Here is a 21,384-nt window from a genome sequence, read left to right on the forward strand (position 1 = left end):
AGACTGTTATCACACTTGAAAAGCAAGATTGTATCACTGACCGACACACGGAAGACCGGCTAAGAGGGAGGGAGCAGCTATTTCACCGACATGACATATCCATGAACCATCCCCATCTTCACAAGGAGGTACGACTCTGGAAGTGATTATATTTAGTAAACAGGAGATTCAGGATGAAAAAAAAAAGTCACTGTAAGGGGTGTATGGGGGCTCACTTAGGGCAGTATGTTTATCATACGGGTCCACAATTTGCAAATGTGGACCACTGAAGCAGAAAAGGTCAATGACCCAACTATTATGCACTGCAGCACTTCCCGGATACTGGCTTAAGAATTTTACTGATAGGCCATCAACTGGTATCTGAAAAGCCAGTGGCAGTCTATCAATAAAAGGCAAGTCTACTACTGTGCAAACTATATAAGCACTTCAGTGGACAGGGTGGAGAAGGACACATAACCAATCACCCACTAGCCATAAATGATGGCCCTTTCAGCTTAAACACCTCTCCAGAGGCATCATAAGTTTAGCAGATCCTCCCAGTCAAAAAAAAAAGGACAAATAGTGAAAGGGAATAATGGAAACTACAGTGATATGCAGTACATATGGAGGAACCATACTATCAACAACCTTTACAACAAAAGGAAAGTCATTTTGACCAAAAGGAAAAAGCACAATTCCCAGAATATTACAGCCCTCGTCACTAAAATAAACAAAACTCAGGAGCCTAATAAAACCCACCAAAGCCAAGTTTGAGTCTGAAATAGCTACCCAAGCCAAAGACAATCTAAAGGTATTTTAGTTAGGTTCATAATCTCAAAAGCACAACACAGCCATGTGCTGAGCAGATTATGAATGAATGATGTTACCACAATGAGACTGAAAATATAGGGAAACCTAATGGTCCATAAATTTAGCTCTAACTTTACCCCTCTCTCTCCCCTCCTCCTATCATTCCAGATACACCTAAAACTGGCTCACCTCCAGCTATCACGCAAGACCAAGTCCTAAAATTACTACCAAAAGATAAAAATATTGCATCAGTGGGTCCTGACAATATCCCAGGATGCATCTTAAATAGTATGAAGCATGATTTAGCCACACCCCTAACAGCCTCCATACAGGTTTTGTACCAAGCCAATGGAGAACAGCTACAGTCATTCCCCTGTATAAGGGAGGGCCTTACATGCACTCAGGTTATTACAGACCCATTAGTCTGACCAGACTAGTATGCAAGGCCATGGGGAGACTTGCTGTGAAACTAATCAATAAGGACATGGGGAACCTCTAAACATTGAGCCCGTCAAAGTTTGGATTCATCAAGCTGAGGTCATGCTTAATCAACCTGGTGGATTCTTTTTTTGAAAAGATCTCCAAAGGGGTGGATGAAGGCAAAATGGTATACACAGCATACCTTAACCTGGCCAAACTTTCTGATAATTCCCCACTTCAGGCACAATAGAAAAACTAAACTGGGAATAAACCCCCTATGTCACTTGCCATCCACATAAAACAAAGTTAATCCCTGTCCATATTCAAGGAAAACTTGGATATGGATAGGAAACCATTTACCCAAGGACTGCTCTCTGTGTTGCTAATAGATAAAGGCAGCTCCTAAATGTTAATCCCAGTTAAACTCATTAGGGGTAATATATAATTAATTATCAACCATGGAATGGAAACTCATTAGGGGTGATATATAATTATCAACCATGGAATGGAAACTCATTAGGGGTAATATACAATTATCAACCATGGAATGGAAACTCGTTAGGGGCGATATATAATCATCAACCATGGAATGGAAACTCATTAGGGGTAATATATAATTAATTATCAACCATGGAATGGAAACTCATTAGGGGTGATATATAATTATCAACCATGGAATGGAAACTCATTAGGAGTAATATATAATTATCAACCATGGAATTTATTTTATATTTATTTATTTTACATTTGTTGACCAGGCTAGTCCAACTGGATATATGTCCATTTTCAGTGGAGGCCCGGGGAGAAAAGTTCACATCAAAATGTTTATAAACACAATGGTATATACAAAGGCATTGGTACATTACAAAGCTTAGGCATACATTACATTTCATATGATTTAGCATTTAAATACGAAAAAAATCCAACTGCAAACAGTTTTGGATATTCCTGATAAAATATGTCAAAGACAGTATTAATTATAAAGTCACACACACAAATGTCACACAAAAATGCTAGTGTCTAACAGCAATGGATATTCATACAAAGTATGTACAAGGACACTCTTATTATGTAAAGTCTCACCAGAAGGAATGTAAACTAATTAGGGGTAATATATAATTATCAACCATGGAATGGTTAAGGCCAAACTCTAACTTAATGGGATAGCTCAATTCAAGCACAAAAAGGGAAAATAGCTAGGCTTAAAATGGGCTACAAGGGCAACTAGCCTAGTACTTGCCTATCAACCTATGCAACAGAAGCAGTGTTTTAGAGGGGAAAATGTTGGTAGACTGTCAAACAAATATATAATAAAACAGCACAAGGAATATGGAGCAAAATGAGGAAATTCCTATGATAAAATATGGAGAACATAAGAATATCAGCACAGGAATACCAATCCTGTCAAGTCCCATATCATTTTTTTCCAACCATCCTGTTATCAACTTGGTTAGCAAATTACATTTTTTTGAAAAAGGAGAGATGTGTAATGCTGTGTGTGTGCCTGTGTGTGTGCCTGTGTGTGTGCGTCTGTGTGTGTGTGTGTGTGTGTGTGTGTGTGTGTGTGTGTGTGTGTGTGTGTGTATGTTCATTCATTATCATCATCTCTCCTTTCCTCCCATTTTTTCATGGGGTCATAGTATCACATCAACATTAGACAATTTTACCAAATCACCTAGAGCCAGTGTTTACAGTGCATATTGGGTTAGCCTTGATGTGGTGAAAGTTTAGAATTCACTTGCACTGTTCTGTCTGTTTCAGGCTACATGTTAGTTACGAAGCTAAATTAGCATCCCTAGCCAAGAATAATCATAAGGCATTCTTTATCTATGTCCAAAATCTAAAAGGGAATGCCCAGCTATGTGCCAAACTTATAGTGGATGGTACCTCTCATACTGAACCTGAGGAAACTGCCAACCTGATAGCTGACAGATTTGGCACAAACTTGAACCCCCTGTTCCCATCAGCCATACCCCACAGTATACCAGACATCAGTCCCCTACCTAACATCTCCAAACAGCAGGTCATATCCAGAATCTCCAAGGCCAAAATCACAGCCTCTATGGGACCAGTTAATCTACCCAGTTTGGCTTAGTTAAGTGTAGCTCATGCTTATTGAACCTGGTGGACTTCTTTGAGAATGTCACCAAAGCCCTGGAAGAAAGCAAAACAGTACATACTGCCTACCTTGGCTTAGACAAGACTCCACTCAGGTATCATTGAGAAACTCTCCCAGCTGCGGCTCCAAATGGAGGGATGACATGTCAGCAAGCAAAGGAGAGTAGTATTGCTGACACTGAATTTGTCTTCAAGTCTTGGTGAGTACCTTCACAAGGTGGACCCTGTTTTTCACAAAATTTCAAAGATTTTCAAAGAACCTTCATTGTCATTTAGGAAACACAAGTGCTACCTAAATGAAATTTCAAGGGTCAGCTCTTTAACAGGAGAAAAAACACAAAATGACAGACATGACAGGTATTAAAGAATAAACAACTAAATATATACGTAGCTGATGCACATGCTTGTACACTATTTATTACACTGGACAACACTAACTACTAGATAAATTAACACATGAAAAGACTAGTAAACTATACACAGAGATGAGACTGGGTGATACTGCACATAAGTGACTGGAACTGCACTTGAATGGGAATATATTAATTTTAGTATGCAATAAATAAATAGAATTATTGTATGGAAAAAACAAAATAAAAAGAATGGAAGTGTAACAATTACAGTTTTGATGCATCTAGATTTATGTCTGCAGTAATGAGTCTTACTGCAGTTGGATAAAAACTATTCATGTTTTCTCGCCATGAAATCTCACAAAGATGACACTGACATATAGACTGTATTTATATAGCATACATCAAGGATAGGTCAAAAATTAGAAAGGACAGCTAGGTGCACAAGACCTAGGATAAAAAAGTGCCCAATCCTGGTAGGTGCACTGGTGCCAGGACTGGAACAAAATGACTGTAAAATTCTCAAAATACAGAAACATTCCTACAATGGGGCCAGACCAGGCCCAGGGGAGGATGGCCTCCCTGTTGTAGAAGGAAGTAGCTGTCCATAAAAATCACAAAAAAATGATAGGCCAAAGAAGAGCCATAAAGACGACAGAGTGAATTACTGAAAATAAGAAATAAATTCTGTATTGTTACTATTAAGCAAAAAGCCCAGAATTTCCAGACACAAGATTTACAAAAAGATTAAGAGAGAAATTAGAGGAAAGAAAAATACTTCCACAAGAAAAAAACTGTCAGAAGCTCAAATAAAATACAACAGATGTGTGAAAAACGGTATACAGACCAAGAAATCGCTAAACCCAGTGACTGCAGCATCTTGCGTACAGAGAGACACAAAGTCATAAAATATCAAGATTTGGCAGGGAGAAACTAGAGCAACGTGGAAGAAAGATACCCAGACAGGTCCAACAGCAATAAAAAAGAATCTACAATTGTTTTTAGATATGTTGCAGATGCACGCAAGTCCATACAAATTGCAGGAGTCATCATTACTGACCACACTGTGGGTGCTGCAAAGAGCACTTCTGGCTAACAAAGATTGAAACAATACTAATTTCATGAACTTTAATCATACTTTGACTTAGGAATGGGGTCCCTTTCCCATCATGGTATTAGAAACCCAAAAGACTTTGAGAAATTAAAAAAAACTGCGGATTAATCCATACTTCACTAGATGGGTAGCCAACTGGCTCACTGACGGAATACATACTGTTAAAGCTGGGGATTCTACCTCTACGAGTAGACCAGTAACCAATGATGTACCACAAGGATCTTTGCTGGACCACCTACTGTTTGGAATCTATTTCTTGGAAGTCCAAGTGAAAGTAGATGGCCTGTGGCTTACCAAGTTGGCCGATGATTATCATAGAGTCCCCAGATGATGCTGACATATTACAAAAGGGACTAACACAGAAAAATGATTAGTTTTAATCCATGGCTTTGGCACCAAACACAAAAAGTGCACTATTATCCTTTTTGGCAAAGAGGAATTCCCTGCAAATTACTATATTGACAGTACCCCCCCCCCCCAGCTCAAACCCAGTGGTGCAAGATCTGTGCACACACGCTGACAGCAATCTAAACTTTGATCACCGTCTGTCCACAGTAGTAAGGAAAGCCTTCTAAAGTTGTGCATCTCATAATTAAGGGTATCATATCCAAGACTAAGGATGTTATAACTCCTCTGTAAATCGACCCTCATTAGACCACTAATAGAGTACAATGCTTCCTTTTCCATGTACGTCACTAGACACCTGCAGCAGCTGAAAAGACCAGAGGTTTCTTACCAAGAAAATTCAGGGCCTCCAAAACATGACCTACATGGAATGACTGAAAGTCCCATCACTGTACTCTCTATCCTACAGGCTACCGAAAGGCGACTTGTGCATGGTCTACAGAGCAGTGTCTGACCCTGCCCTAATGAAAATGCCACACATCTACAAATCAAATGGGAAGAGAGTCACTCACTCTAGGGATCTCATCCTAGCCTGTGACATTAACAGAACATGCAGGACAGATGCATAATAAACTTCTAATGCATATGAAGCAGAGCTTCTCAAGTGAAAGGTAGACAACTGTATGGGAGACTGTAAATTCACCCTGGGGGAAGCACCTATGCCCCTCATGGACAGGGACAGTTAGTGCTGATTATAGACTAGCTCTGCAAATAACGACCATCTAACCAAGGTCAATTAGGGAACACTGGTATAACATGGCAAGATTTGAAAGGCCCTAGGGCCATTAGCTTAGTAACTTCCTATGAACCTATAGTGAAGCAACTGTTTTTGCAAAGTTCAAATGTCTCCCCTTTCTCCATGTTTGTGTTGCTTCACGTGTGTGTGTGTGTGTGTGTGTAGTACACAATTACTATTAATGTATTTCTTTTTAAACAGATGGTCCTTAACATTTTGCATTTTTGAGGAGGTGACATTTTTAGTGGAGCAGGATCTCAATGCTTTGTATATTGAACATAAAATGTGAATCTAATATAATAGCATCCTAAATATTAAAATTACACTACACAGTACAAAGATGATTCTTGCTCACTTTAAAAGTATTCGGACACTTCATAAAAATAAACAGATACATTTTGGTTTATATAGAATGTGCTACAGCACTAGTTTCCTTAACTTAGTACTATATAATCTGCTTAAATGTAGACATTACCCCACAATAAATGTGCTTAAGTTTACCAAACTTTATATTTAACCCCATAGATGGTGTCAAAAGTGTCTGTTCCGAGATTCTATTATCCAAAAAGGAAAGGAAAAACAAAGTCATACCTTGTTACAGATTCAAACACATCACATAGTAACAAAAAGATATAAACTTTTCAAAGTCTTAAGGTCTGATGTTTTTGAATGCATCAACTTCCGTAACCAAGAAAGGAAAAGAACAGAGTTCCTAATGTGAACTGCGAAGATTTTACAGATATTCAAAGGTCACAAAGTCTCATCACCATTCAACTCCTTACCACTACCCTCCCTCATGTTGTACCTCCCATCTCCAGTGGGGTCATACCTGTCAATCTCGCAGTGAATTTGTGAATACCAATCCAGTCATCTAAGTTAAGTGTAAAGGAAGATAAGGAACTGTACTGCACAGAATGCAGGGAGAATTTATTCCATAAGTATGGGAGGTATTGGGTTATACAGCTGTCCCCTCCACTGTACTGTATATGCTGCTGTGGATTTAGGTCCCTGGTTTAGTGCTGTTGGCGATAATGGATTTGTGGAGATGCAGGGGGTCCAGGATAACCAGGTCTCTAAAAGCATGGTAAGTGAGCGACACAAGACACTGAATGAAGGGACAGAGCTTCCAGCTTCTCTTGTCAGGGTCAAGGACTTTAAGCCTGTGATCTATTTGGTTAGGAACCTTTGCATTTTTTCTAATTCTTTATTAATGTTTAATGGGATACACCCCAAAATGAGGAACTGTACTTAATAATTAGTCCAATCAATGCTGAGTATGAGGGACAGATTACTTCTTTAGACCTTGATGACATTCCTTTAAACAAAAAGCTGTGACAAATAGAATTTCTGAAGTCTATCATCATACTACAGTCAATAGAGACCCAAGTTTCTAATTCTCTGACTATATTTTCATTTTGTAGTAGTGTGCTGTCTATGCAGCATCATCAGGGAAGGGGTTGTTTACCAAAAATGTACAACACTAAGAAATGTTATCTGGTCATGGGGGGAAATAAGATGCTCTGGAAAGTACACTTGTGTACACTTAACATAAACGTAGATGTTACAGTATTCACTGTTGCAGTCATCACATTTGGGTTATCTGCTTGCAGTAGTCCTCAGTCGGCCTGATTATCAAAGTCTTGGGTCCTGCGTTGGTTGCTGTCTCATCTTCCATGACGCCAGGTAGTCAGGGGTATAATGCATGCAGCCAATGCCACTGCATCAGTCTTTCTTGCCACAGATGTCAGGTGCCCCCTTAATGGGAAGCAATTAAATATATATATATATATATATATATATATATATATATATATATATATATATATATATATATATACACACACATATACATACATATATATATACATATATACACATATATATATATACATATATATATATATATATATATATATATATATATATATATATATATATATATTACATACATATACACACACACCAAAAAGCTTTTAAGCATAGTGAAGGAGAATAGAGGTATAGCCAAAAGAAGTCAGGGGGCTGGAGGGAGGGTAACCAGGACTGCAACAGTGAATACACTGGAACATCTACATTTATGTTGTGTACACAACTGTACTATGTTCTTCGTGTTTCACTGTTGCAGTCATCATATTTGGGTAGATTCCCAAAGCCAAGGATGGGAGGAGGAATTTAGTCAGCATTAGGACCAGCTACAAGGCCCTGCAAGACTGCAGTGGCAAAACCAGCTCTGGATTTAGAGAAAATAGGCAGATGGTAATGCTTAGTGAAAGTATGTACAGAACTCCAGGTAGCAGCTTCTAGGATGTTCCTGGTAGGGATACCTCTGAGAAAGGCTGTAGAGGTAGATGCAGCCCTGGTTGAGCATGTCTTATCCCCTGTGGGATAGGTTTTCCATGGTGCTTATAGCAGAAATGAATGCAATGGCCTATGCATTTAGAAATGGTTTGCTTTGAAATAGCCTTCCCCTCTGCCCCTGCAGCAAATGCCACCCCCTCTGCCCCTGCAGCAAATACCACCAGCAGTTCAGATTTCCTTCGAGGTTTAGTCCTGTCCAAGTAAAATCTAAGCTGTCTGTGCACATCTAAGGAGTGCAGTGTCCATTCCCCTTTGTTCTGTGGATTAGAAAAGAAGGATGGCAACTGAATGGACTGATTAAGAGCCACACTGGATACTACCTTGGGCATGAAGGAGGAATTGGTCCTGAGGGACACCCTGTCCGCATTAAAGATGATGAAAGGCTCCACTGCCATAAGGGCCTGTAATTCAGATACCTTTCTTGCTGAAGTGATTGCTAAAAGGAAGGCTGTTTTCCAAGAAAGGACTTTTAACTCTGCACTTGCAGCTGGCTCAAAAGGAGGTACAGTGAGTTTTTCCAATACATAGTTAAGGTTCCAGGCTGGAATTGGGGCTCTCCTGGGTGGTCTTAAGTTTTTGGCCCCTCTGAGGAACTGCTTGAGCAGTGGATGAGAGAAGAGGGGTGGTTCTGTGTTGTAATGAGCTGAAATGGCTGAGGCATGAATTCTGATGGAGGAAAAAAAAAAGGCCCTTGTGAAGCATCTCAGTTAAGTATTGAAGAATCCGAGGTAAATTGGGCACTGCTGTGCCCATCCCTGTTTGGTTCCAGGAATAGTATCTTTTCCATTTTTCAGCATAAGATATTCTAGTACTAGGCCTCCTTGCTTCCAAAATGACATCCAACACTTGTTTGCTGAGGGATGTAATGGAGAGGTCAAGTAATCAGCCAGGCTGCCAGGTTCAGGGTTTGAAGCTGAGGATGAAGAACCTGGCCCTCCTACTGGGACAGCAGGGTAGGGGCCTGAGGCAGGTGCCATGGTGCCAGCAGTGACACACTGCACAAGAGGGGGTACCAGTGTTGGCGTGGCCAGTCTGGTGCAATCAGTATTGCCCTTGGTTTGTCCTGTTTTAGTAGTACTTTGGAGAGGAGGAAAGGCATAAACTGATAGATTTTTCCAGATGAAGGGCAGGGCATCCACTTTCCAAACTTGTTAGATTTTTCCAGTTGAAGGGCAGGGCATCCACTTTCTAAGCTTGTTTGTGGGGAGTCCTTGTGCAGAATTTGTCCAATTGGTAGTTCTGGGGAGAGGCAAACAGGTCTATATCTGGGCTCCCCCCCATTTGTTTATCAACATGTTGAAAATCTTTGGTTTCAGTTTCCACTCGTGTGGGTCCATGAGATTTCTGCTTAGTTCATCTGCCAGTTTATTTAGTGCTCCTGGCAGGAATTGAGCCTGTAAATGCACATGGTAGCTCAAGGCTGTGTTCCACAGAGCCATGGCTAGTCTGCAGAGGGGGTATGAATGCCCCCCCCGCTTGTTTATGTACCACATAACAGTGGTGTTCTCCGTCCTTACCATTAAATTGCCCTGGAAGAATGTGGTCCTTGAAGGCTGTCAGAGCATTCTGCACAGCTAACATTTTTGATGGATATGCAGGTGCATTTGACTTGGGTTCCATTTGCCCTGAATGCACTTCCCTGCCCGGTGAGCCCCCCATGCATAGTCTGATGCGTCTGTTGGGGTTTGGGCGATAGGGGGTAGAGTGAATGGTAGTCCCTTGTTTTGGTGGCAGGCCTCTGCCCACCAAAGGAAGTCTAACTGTAAGCAAGGTATGATATTCATTGCTTCTAGATCCTGAGAATGTTGACACTATAGACTTTTTTAGATACCATTGTAGTTTCCTCATATGCAGTCTTGCATATGGAATTAGGAGAATGCAAGAGGCCATGAACCCCAAGGCTTGCAGTATTTGCCTTGCAGATAGCAGGGTTTTTGTGGCCATTAGTTTGAAGTAAGCTGTCAAATAAATTCATTTCTCTGGCGTGAGGAAAGCCATCTGGGAAGTTGTGTTCAAGCTTGCTCCCAGGAATACAAGTTGTTGACAGGGTACAAGATGTGATTTCTTTTCATTTATGGTGTACCCCGGACAAGTTAGTCACTTTTGTACAAATGCCAGATGATTCAAAAGTATATCCTGGCTTTCTGCCTGAATTAGACAATCGTCCAGGCATGGGTCTATTTGAATATTTCTTTGCCTGCAAAATGCAATGACTGAAGCTAGGCACTTCGGCTTATCTACTGCACCCAGGGTATTCACAAAGGGCAGTGCAGAGAACTAATGGTGCATGTAGCCTGCTTTGAAGCATAGGTATCTTCTGCAAGAGTCCCTGATTGGGATGTGCAGGTAGGCTTCCTTTAAATCCAGTGTTGCCAACCAGGCATCCTTGCCTAGCATAGGAAGCACCTGGTAAAGAGTTAGCATCTTGAATTTTGGGATCCCCAAAAAGGTGTTTAGAATAGAAAGGTCCAGAATAGGATGCCATGAGTTGTCTTTTCTGGGTACCAGGAAAAGTCTCGAGTAGAAACCTTGTCCCTTTTCCTCTTCTGGTACAGGCTGAATAGCCCTTATGCTTGAAAGAGAGAGTACTTGCTTTTCAGCCACTGCCACTGATTTGGGGGTAGATCTGGCCAACCGTTTGGGGGTGATAACGTGTGGAAGTGAAATCTGTATACCTAGGAAACTATATTTAAAACCCATTTGTCCTGGGTAATTAGTTCCCAGTTTTTTGTCTGCAGAGTAATCTTTCCCCCTAAAGGAGCAGTCAGTTCAGAAGGGCTTGGAGGTTTTAAAGTTAAGTCATTGAGACAGTTTACCATGGGGGGGGGGTCTTACTACTCCCTGATTTGGAAGTGGGAGCCCCTCACTGCTTAGTCCTGTGAGTACCTTGGGACTGAAGCCTAGGTGTTCTGCTGGTTCTGGGTTTGGGCTGAGAAGGCCTGGAAGAGGCAGGAAAGGACCAATTCTTCTTAGAGGGCCAATGCCTACTAAATCTTGGAGGCTGTACCTGTAGGAAATCTTAAACGGTTTGCATAAATTTAGCTTTTTCCTCCATCTTTTTAAGTACTTCTTCTGCCTTGTTGCCAAACAGGCGGTCCTGATTTATGGAAACATCCAGCAATTTACTTTTACCTTCCAAAGCATTCTATGAACACCTTCAGGAATGCATGGATCATGCAATCCCAAATAAAACCAAGACCCAATCCTCCAAAGGCAGATGTCCTATCTGGTGGACCCCAGCCATAAACAAACTATACAATAGAAGGAGGAAGCTACTACATGATAGAGCAAAATCCCAAAAAGGCATCTTTGATCAGTATTAGCAAAAAACTACGGGCACTCATAAAATCGTCTAAGGCCAGCTTCGAGAGAAAAATTGCACAGGACACTAAGGATAATCACAAGGCTTTCTTTAGTTATGTTAGGAACCTGGGTGGGAATTCCCAGATATGCTCAGAATTAGTCCTAAAAGACAAAAAATACACCGAAACCCACACACATTGCCAACATCCTAGCTTATAGGTTCAGCGCAACCCCCCCCCCCCCACCAAAAGGGAAAATATCTATCCCAGCAGAGTGCTGCCCCCCTGACATCTCAGATGCTCAGGTAAGAGCTGCCCCCTTCAAAGCAAAAAACACAGCATCAATGGGACCAGACGGTGTCCCGGGCTGCGTCCTACATGAACTCCAAGAAGAGCTAAACCCAAACATAAAACTACTGTTCAATCTCAGCCTTACTACAGGATATGTACCCAAAGAGTGGCGTACAGCAACAGTGGTCCCTCTCCACAAAGGTGGTGCCTCAACGGACCCTGGAAACTATCGCCCCATAAGCCTGACTAGCTTGGTCTGCAAAGCTATGGAAAGGATCATCATGGACCTCATAAATAAAGATATTGGGGACGTACAGACACTGGATCCTACCCAGTTCGGCTTTGTTAAGGGCAGATCCTGCCTCTTAAACCTGGTTGATTTCTTTGAAACAGTCACCAAGGCCATTGACGAGGGCAAGGTGGTCCACACAGCCTACCTGGACCTCGCAAAAGCCTTCGATACAATACTCCACTCGGGCATTATAGATAAGCTCACCAGCTTAAATATAAACCCCTATGTCACTAGATGGGTTGCAAATTGGCTCAAGGACAGAACCCACATGGTTAGAATTGCTGGAGCCATGTCAGACTCCAAACCAGTTACAAGTGGCGTCCCACAAGGCTCAGTCCTGGGACCTCTCTTGTTCGGTATATATTTCTCGGAGGTACAGGCCAACACGGAAAGACTGTGGCTGACCAGGTTCTCAGATGACTGCAAACTGGGCGCCATAATCGACTCTCCAGCCGACACAAGCATCCTCCAAAAGGGCCTCATAGAAACAGACAACTGGTGCCAGAGCCATGGCCTCAAGCTAAATGCCAAAAAGTGTATAGTCATCCCCTTTGGCAAAAACAAAGTGCCCACAAATTACCACATAGGTGGTAATCCATTAAGTACAGAAGAAGTAATTAGGGACCTGGGGACCCAAGTTGATAGCAATCGCTCATTTGACAACCACGTGGCCAAAGTGGTTAGAAAAACATTTTATATAGCCCACCTAATCATGAAGGGATTCGCATCTAGATCAGGGGAGGTCATCGTGCCTCTTTACTCATCCCTCATCAGGCCCATAATTGAGTACAATGCCCCTTTTGGGATGTACCTTACCAGACACCTGCAGCAACTGAAAAGACCCCAAAAGTACCTTACCAAGAGGATCAAAGGGCTCAAACAGATGCCATATGCTGCCCGGTTAAAGAAACTCCAGCTCTACTCAGTGGCATACCGCCGGCTCAGAGGCGATCTGTGCCAGACGTATAAAGCCATGTCCAACCCGGAATTAATGGACATGCTTCACCTCAGAAAATCCAAATCCCATCGAGCTACACGCTCGAGAGACTTGAACCTCAGCACTGAAATAAATAGGACATGCTGGAGGGACAGATTCATAACCCAGAGGCTCCCTTCACTCTGGAATAAAATCCCAGTCCAGGTTAGGCAGAGTCCCTCATTGACTCTCTTCAAGAGGAATCTTGATGAGTGGATGGGAGATCGTAGGTTTACCCCGGGTATCACTTCTGTGTCACTGTTAGACAGAGGCACAGTATACTAACCTCGAAAAAGGACATAGCAAAATTAATTTAAAATGGGTGGCGAAAGCCAAACACACACTGGCTAGGCTTATAAATGCCCTAGGGCAGATAGCCTAGTATGAACCTATGACGTACAGACCCAGTGACAGAAGCCCTGCAAGATGCTTCTAGTGAACCAAAACCACATTGCAAAGTATGTTTTCCAACTTGTTCAGCAGAATGCATTAAATCATGTAAATCCTTATTTTCAGCACAGTCAGGAATCATCATCATTTTCTGTTTAAGCAATCCAATAATATGCTGCTGATACTTTAACATATGAAACTGGCAGTTTAAGGCCCTAATGGCCAAGGTTGCAGAAGTATATACTTTCTTACCCCATCTATCCAGCGCCCTGGAATCTCTATCAGAGGGGGTAGGGTTTTTGGCTGTAGTAGCCTTAATGCCCTTGGGTCCCTGTGAAATGATCTCAGGACCCGCAGTAGGACTTAAGGAACTTGTGAGTGTCAGGAACCCTGTAATAGGTTTTCTGGGAGCAGGAGGTAAAGAGTCAAGGGCCAAGCTAGATTCCGAAAAGGCATCATCAACAATGTCCAGTACAGGGGGGAGAGCTAAAGGCCTGTGTTGGGTAAGAAATCCCTAAGCCTCTTTTTAGAATCAGAGTAATCCTGGCTTTCCCAGCGAAAATGCTCCCTAAGAGTATGCAAGGTTTCACCAAAAGAGAAATCCTCTGGAGGGGAAGCAGAGGGAAGAGAGTCCTCTACATCAGAATCCTCATAGGTAGATAAGGGTAAATCCTGGTCAGAGGAAACAGAAATTTCAGAATCCTGATCAGAAGTATCATAAGCAAACTCAGTCCTAGGTCTCTTGGATAATTGAACAGAGTACCAAAATATTTAGAAGCGTAAATATACAGACGATGAACAGTTTGTTGTTTAAATAAGGCACAAAACCGACAGCGAGGTACGCTGTGGTCAGGGCCTAGGCAAGGAATACAGTATGAATGAAAATCTTTATGAGGTATTTGCTTTCCACACGAAATACAATTATTGACTTTACTGACATCGGTTTAGAGCAAGAAAAAGTTTCCCCAACGGGGTACTTCGCTTTAGTTGAAGACTTCAGTTCTGAAACTCGAAAACGAAAATTTCAGGAGTCGGCCGACCGGCACTTGCGAACTGCTTCTGCTTTGGGCACCACAGGGAAAGAAAGACTGGTGTAATGGCTTCGGCTGCATGCTTTATACCCCTGACTACCTGATGTCATGGAAGATGAGACAGCAACCGACGCAGGACCCAAGACTGATAATCAGGCCAACTGAGGGCTACTGCAAGCAGATAACCCAAATGTGATGACTGCAACAGTGAAACACAAAGAACATCAAATGATTACTTGATAACTAATCCCATCTGGAGTGATTGCTAGTTCAATGAGTTTAGTGTGTGGGGGGGGGTCCGTTGGGATCTTCTGCTTGTAGCATATTCTTTGACAAATGTGGAGACTCCACCAGAGTTCTCATTGGGTCTGAAAATATGAAAAGTACAAAAAACAATGAGAGAGAATCTATTTATATTTAAGCCATGTCTCTATAGCTATGAAGACATGGATGTTTTCCAAATGCAAGAGTGCCTCAAGATCAGGCAATTTATTGTTTAGACTTCTGGCATTAAGGAGACTCACATTAGTGTTCCAGTTATTGAAAGGTTAGTTATGTTGGAATGTCCGTCAAACAGAATCCACCTAAAAGGCACTGGGGGGGGGGGGGTGCAAAGGCTTGTGCCACTATGAGGAAGCCTTGGAATAAAAAATAAAAAAAAATAAAAAAAGGAGAGGTTTAACAAAACATTCAGTCTTCAGAATAGTATGATATACAAAGATTTTCTAGACAACAGAGCAGAAAAAAGTCAATTATGTTAACTATGCATCTTCTATAGTGCCTGTGTGCCACTGTCAGCCTCCAGTCAGTACTAGAGACACTCCAAAGTATTAGCAAAACACCGTGACTGCAGTGCCTAGTCAAGCAAAGGAGCAAAATGTTATTAAATACATCTACCAAGCATGTCCTCTTTACCTGTGGAAGGTTTTTGCCATCCGCACAGCGGAGTGCACTGCAAAGGCTTTAGGGTTCCGCTTACGGGCATCTTCCTCACCTTCAAGGCCCAAGTCCTTCAGATACCGCTTCCTCTTCTTATCAGCCTTTGGTCCACTGTGCTTCTTCATGTGTTTTTTCTTCTCCTTCCCCTCCATCTTGGTTTGTAGAATTCACTGTCACTTACCCTCTATTAAAAAGCACAGAAAAAGCAATAAGAAGCTTCAGGAAGCCAAAACAAATTACACAACTGCTCTAGAGGAGGCAGCAGAGAAAAGGAAAACATGACCTGTTCAGAAGACATCTTATATGTGATCATCATTATTAGTGAATTTCTTATTCTCCCATTATGTTCTTCAACCTATACAATTCTGAAGAGTCTACTGGCATGCCTATGAAAGCAGCACAGAAAATGATAGAAATAATACTACCTTAAAGTGACCAAGCAGCACGTAATCCTCCATTTTAAAAAGAAGCTTTTTGCAACCAGGGCCGGCCTTAGCTGAAATGGCGCCCTAGGCGAAGTAGTACTCCAGCACCCCTTAAGCCCCACCCACACCATACTAATGCCACCCCTATAAGCCACACCCACAGGTAGGCCACTCTCCAACAAGGCCACTTCAGTATTTTCCTTCAATTATTTAAATGCATAAAAAAAAAAAAAAAAAAAAAAAAGATACCCTATACTGCAAGTGAAGGACGGTGGAATTTTCCTTTAATTTGTTTGCGTCTTTCAGCTTTTAACGGTTAGGGGTCACCACAGCGGAACTCCGGTCCGCTAATGATTGGCAGTTGATTTTTACTTGCCGGCTTGCCAGGCCTGACGCACAACCTTCAACGAAGGTAAGCCCATTCACACGTCTCCACGCAGAAGACGCTCTAGCTGAGAATCTAACCGGACAGCGTCTTACTGTGAGGTGACAACGCTACCGCAGCACCACCACCACGGGTATAATAAACCTACTTTATCCGTTGCTCCTTCACACATATTTTACTATAAAAGTCATATCCTCAAAAAATAGAAGACCATGTGCCTTGTTTCAAAGGGTTGCTTAACTTACAGTTTAATTTACTTTGGGGTAGGCGAGCGAGTCTTACAGCTCAGTGAAAGTAGACTAGCAACATCTCTCCTCCCTCTGTACAGTAGCTTAAGCTAGAATAGCACAAACACAGATAGCCATTTGCTAAACAATACAATCTCGCAATGAAAACAGACTTAGCATAAGCATTAAACTTCTCTGCCATTGAAATGGCATGAAAACCCACATTCATAGAAAATGCATCTGGCCATTAAGTTTATCTTTGGACTGTTTTCAAAATAGACTCCTTGCACACATTTTTAGGGCCATGCATGCATGTATTCATTCTTTGATTCACCTTCCTGATTATAGTAAATTATATTCCTTGTATAATACCATGCTTCCGCGGTGGTGCAGCGGTAGCGTTGTTGCCTCACAGCAAGAGGTTGGGGAGTGCCTTGTGTGTGGAGTCTGCATGTCCTCCCCGTGGTAGAGTGGGCATTCGAAAGAACATGTGTTGAATGGGCATGCCTTCGTTGAAGGTTGGGCGTCGGGTTGTCAACTCGACACCATAAAAACTAACTGCCAATCATTAGTGGACCGGAGTTCCACTGTGGCGACCCCTAACCGGGAAAAGCCGAAAGACAAACAACAACATATTCCTTGTATAATACCACTGCCACTTGTTAGAAAGTGTTTTCAATTGCAGTTTAACATTCTTTTAACAAGCAATGAAATGTATAAAATCAATAACACTATTCATTTCAGAAAATTTCAACCATAAAAGGCTAGACCTGTCATTACAGTTCACCAATATCACTCAATGCACAATCTTGCAGAAGTAAAATCATCTGAATAATTCCACATTAAAGAAATATGCAACTAATGAAGAGGTTGCTACTGGCAAACAACTTTACACCTCAATGCTTCATGTACAAATTCATTTTAAGTTGCCATTGAAGAACTGCCTATATAAATGTGATAAACTGGTAATATTGCAAAAGGAAATGACTAAAACTGACAAGTTCATAGTTACTAGATATCTCATACAAAGGAGACACACTCAGGAGTGTAAAACTGCTACCCCCTTATAATGCAGTCATATGAGCACTGCAATATCAGCACTCCATCTACATGGTGTGGGAGTAGAATCCACAGCCTTCTGCACCAAAGGCAATTATGCTACTAACACTGCTTTCAAATTCCCTGCACAATAAAGGCACCACTTGTTAGTTGGTGTGTGTTTTTAATTTGTAGCTTTGTGCTTTAAATGTGTAGCTTTGAACATTTTTCCAGTAAGCAATGAAACAATGCATTTCCCAATAATGAAATAACTGCCCATTTCAGAATATTTTAACCATAAAAGGCCATTCAAGACTTCTATCACTACAATCCATCAGTATAAGTCAGTAAGCACAATCTCTGCAGAAGTAAATTTCATCTGAATAATTCCACATTAAAGAGATTTGTAACTAATGAAGAGGCTGTTACTGGCAAGCAACTATATATTTCAGTGTTTCATCTACAAATTCAGTGCTTGCTGCCCTTAAGAATTAATTGCCTATGTTACATAAAAAAACTGGTAAGCTGGTAATACAATATGGAATGACTGAGAAACCAACAAATTCATAGTCACTAGGCATCTTAAGCAAAGGAAGACACACTCAGGAATGCAGAACCACTACCTCACCTTAAAATGCACCAAATAATTGGCAACTAGGGCATTACATACAATGCCTCCATACCTCCCAACTTCTTAGCACAAGAGAGCTGGACAAAGCCTAAAATATTGGGGGGGGGGGGGCAAAGGCTCCAAAAGGACTGATTATAAATACTGCTCTTATAGACTTAGAAAGTTGCTAGAATAACAGCATTTATCTTAGCAGACACTGTCTAAAGGAAATGAAAAACTCAAATGTATGACATTTAATTATTTCAGTAATTATTTCAGTCTTTAGGGATTTTCCAGAAAACCACACATTTTATGAGGAATAGGCCAAAAATATGAGGCAAGACATTCTGCAAACATCTGTACAGCTGAAAGATATGCATACTTCTCAACCTCTTAGTGCAAAAAAATCTGCAGAAAGCCTAAAATAACATGGATGCAATGGCTAAAAAATAGGGACAGTTTGAAGTAGTGTTCTTTTTAACTTAGAAAGTTAAAAGAATAACAGTATTTGTATTAGCATGTATTTTGTGGAGGATGCAAAGTTTAAAACTCATGTTGTTGTTGTTGTTGCATCTTTCGGCTTTTCCTGGTTAGGGGTCGCCACAGCGGAACTCCTGTCCGCTAATGATTGGCAGTAGATTTTTACGTGCCGAGTTGCCAGCTCTGACGCACAACCTTCAACGAAGGTACGCCCATTCACGCATGTCTCCACACAGAAGACGCCTTAGCTGAGAATCGAACAGGACGTCTTACTGTGAGGCGACAACGCTACCGCAAAACTCACATACATATAATTTTGTGACTTCATCCTCCCTGATTTGCCAGAAAACCACAAACTTTGAGAAACAGACAAACTATAATGCTAAATCCAGACACTTGAAAAGGTATGCTAAACACACACACAAACACACCCCTACTCTCACATAGCAACACACACCTACTCTCTCACATAGCAACACACAGACACACACCTTCTCTTTCATACAGCAACTAACAACTAGTTTAAATTCCACACAGTCCTACTCTACTCTCTCATACAACACAGACATCCACTTTTCTCTCTCATACAGAGACAAACGGAACCACTAAGTTTACATTAAACACAAACACACACACACACACACACACACACACACACACACACACACCTAGGGCCAACTTAGAATGTCCGCTACACCTACAGCATGTCTTGGGAATATGGAAGGAAACTAACACAGAAGGGCAGGCGGACTTCACACAGATGGCACCCCAGCCGAGAATCGAACCATGGAACCTCTTGCTGTAAGGTGACAGCGCTAAGTGCTGCACCAGTATGCCATCTGCTTCCATGTTTTAAAGTAAAAAACAAATATTGTTACAAATATTTGCAAATTTTGATTATTCCCTATCTAAATGCAAAGTAAAACCAGAACATCCTTTTTTTTCTCACTGTGTCTTCACAATTCAGAGATAATTGGTTCTTACACACAATAGAAGCATGAATATTAGTAACACAAATGACACTCTAGATGTGTCAGGATGAGATCAAAGACCATAGCAATAGGTTTGAACACTGACCGATGATACACACGCTTGTCTGAGTGAAGGAATTAGAGAGTGTATTTGCCAATCATATGCGATAAATGATATGCAGATATGAGTAATGGGTACCACTGGTCCCTCACAAAATGGAAAACAGAAGAAGCTATGCAGCTAAGGTATAAAGCAGTGCACGTGAGTAATAAATAGTGGTATGTGGGTTTGAGACTTGCAGCTTCAGACTATATCAATCTCCATCTCCTCCTTTGAAATAACTTCAGATCAAGTCCTTTTTACTCTATCCAAGTTTAAAAACTCCAGTTACATTGGTCCAGACAATATTCCCTGGATGCCTGCCGAGAGCTATTTGCTACAGACTTTCACCATATCAACAACACACATGTACACGCATCTACTCTCACACATTAACACACACACTCTCTCTCATGCAAACAGAACAGCTAAATTTAAAATTCCATACACATACATACATACATATGCACACACTTCCTCTCTCATACAGAAGTGAGCGGCTTAAATTACACAAACACAAACACGCATACACTTACCTTCTTTCTAAACCAAATGGCTCCACACGGATTTGGCTTACTTCTCAAAAGAACTGCTAGTTTAAATTACGCGCAGGCCTGAAGAATGTATTTGCGTCCACGCTGGCGTCATGACGCATGCATGTTAATTTTCCTCCTTAAGGTAACAGACTCTTGTACCGCGTTTTTTTTTTTTTTTTTTTTTAGTCTCTGGGCCAACCTGCAGCTGTAAGTGGGAGGGCGCTCACCCCCTCTCACGCTATAGTTCAGGCTTCCTGAACAGGGAGCTAAGCGAGAAGAATTTTATTAAATTAAAATAAATAAATAAATAAATAAATACTTAAACATAGCGCCCTTTCTGAGGCTGGCCTGTACGGCACCCTAGGCCGTCGCCTACTTCACCTATGCCTAAAGCCGGCCATGTCTGCAACACCTGCACAGACTGGAGATCCACCCCAGCAACCTCTGCACAAGAGATGCTACAAAACTCCATGCAAGAAAACAAAGCATACATCAGAGTCAGTAAATAAGAAAAGGACTCAAAAAGCTTTGGAAGGAAATCAAAGATGTGCAAAAATAGTTTGGCAAAGTCTCAGAAGCTAATGCAAAAACATGAACCGTAAAAGTCCCATTTTGAGAAAATAGATGCAAAATGCTGAATCGCAGATGTGCAGTTGCTGAGCTCACTAAGCATGGATCACAAGGACAAGTACAGTAAAGTAACACAGGCACATATAATGTTAACTCAACCCTATACCACACTAAGCAAAACACATCTGAAGCACTCCAAAAACAGAAGAGACCTAAATGAATGAGGCTTATTCAGAACAGAAATATTCTAGGAGAGAAAAGAAACACCAGAATCCACTCACAACCCCTCTCCCCCCATTCCCCGCATGGGTTTGGGGTATCACTTCAACAGTGAATAGTCTAGAGCCAAAGTTATTCTCCCATACCACTCAAGAGGCACGCACACTCATCCTAAGGCCAACTTAGTGTGTCCAATCCACCATCTGCATGTCTTTGAAGTGTGGAAGGAAACTGAACACCTGAGGAAAACACATGCAAACACAGGGAGGACATGCAGTCTCCAACATAGAAGGCACCCCAGCCAAGAATCAA

General features: G+C 41.5%; 1 protein-coding gene across 1 annotated transcript in view; it reads right to left on the reverse strand.

Annotated features, from left to right (window-relative positions):
- Window positions 1-21,384, reverse strand: part of BMS1 (BMS1 ribosome biogenesis factor) — a gene marked incomplete in the record, with an annotated part of 1,196,647 nt that overhangs the window by 1,124,464 nt on the left and 50,799 nt on the right. The window contains 1 exon segment of the mRNA XM_044056283.1: window positions 15,488-15,695. Within this exon segment, the coding sequence (XP_043912218.1) occupies window positions 15,488-15,663 (176 nt within the window).

Source organism: Protopterus annectens, chromosome 14.part0, assembly GCF_019279795.1.
Source record: "Protopterus annectens isolate FY-2018-M chromosome 14.part0, PAN1.0, whole genome shotgun sequence".
Taxonomy (NCBI): domain Eukaryota; kingdom Metazoa; phylum Chordata; order Ceratodontiformes; family Protopteridae; genus Protopterus; species Protopterus annectens.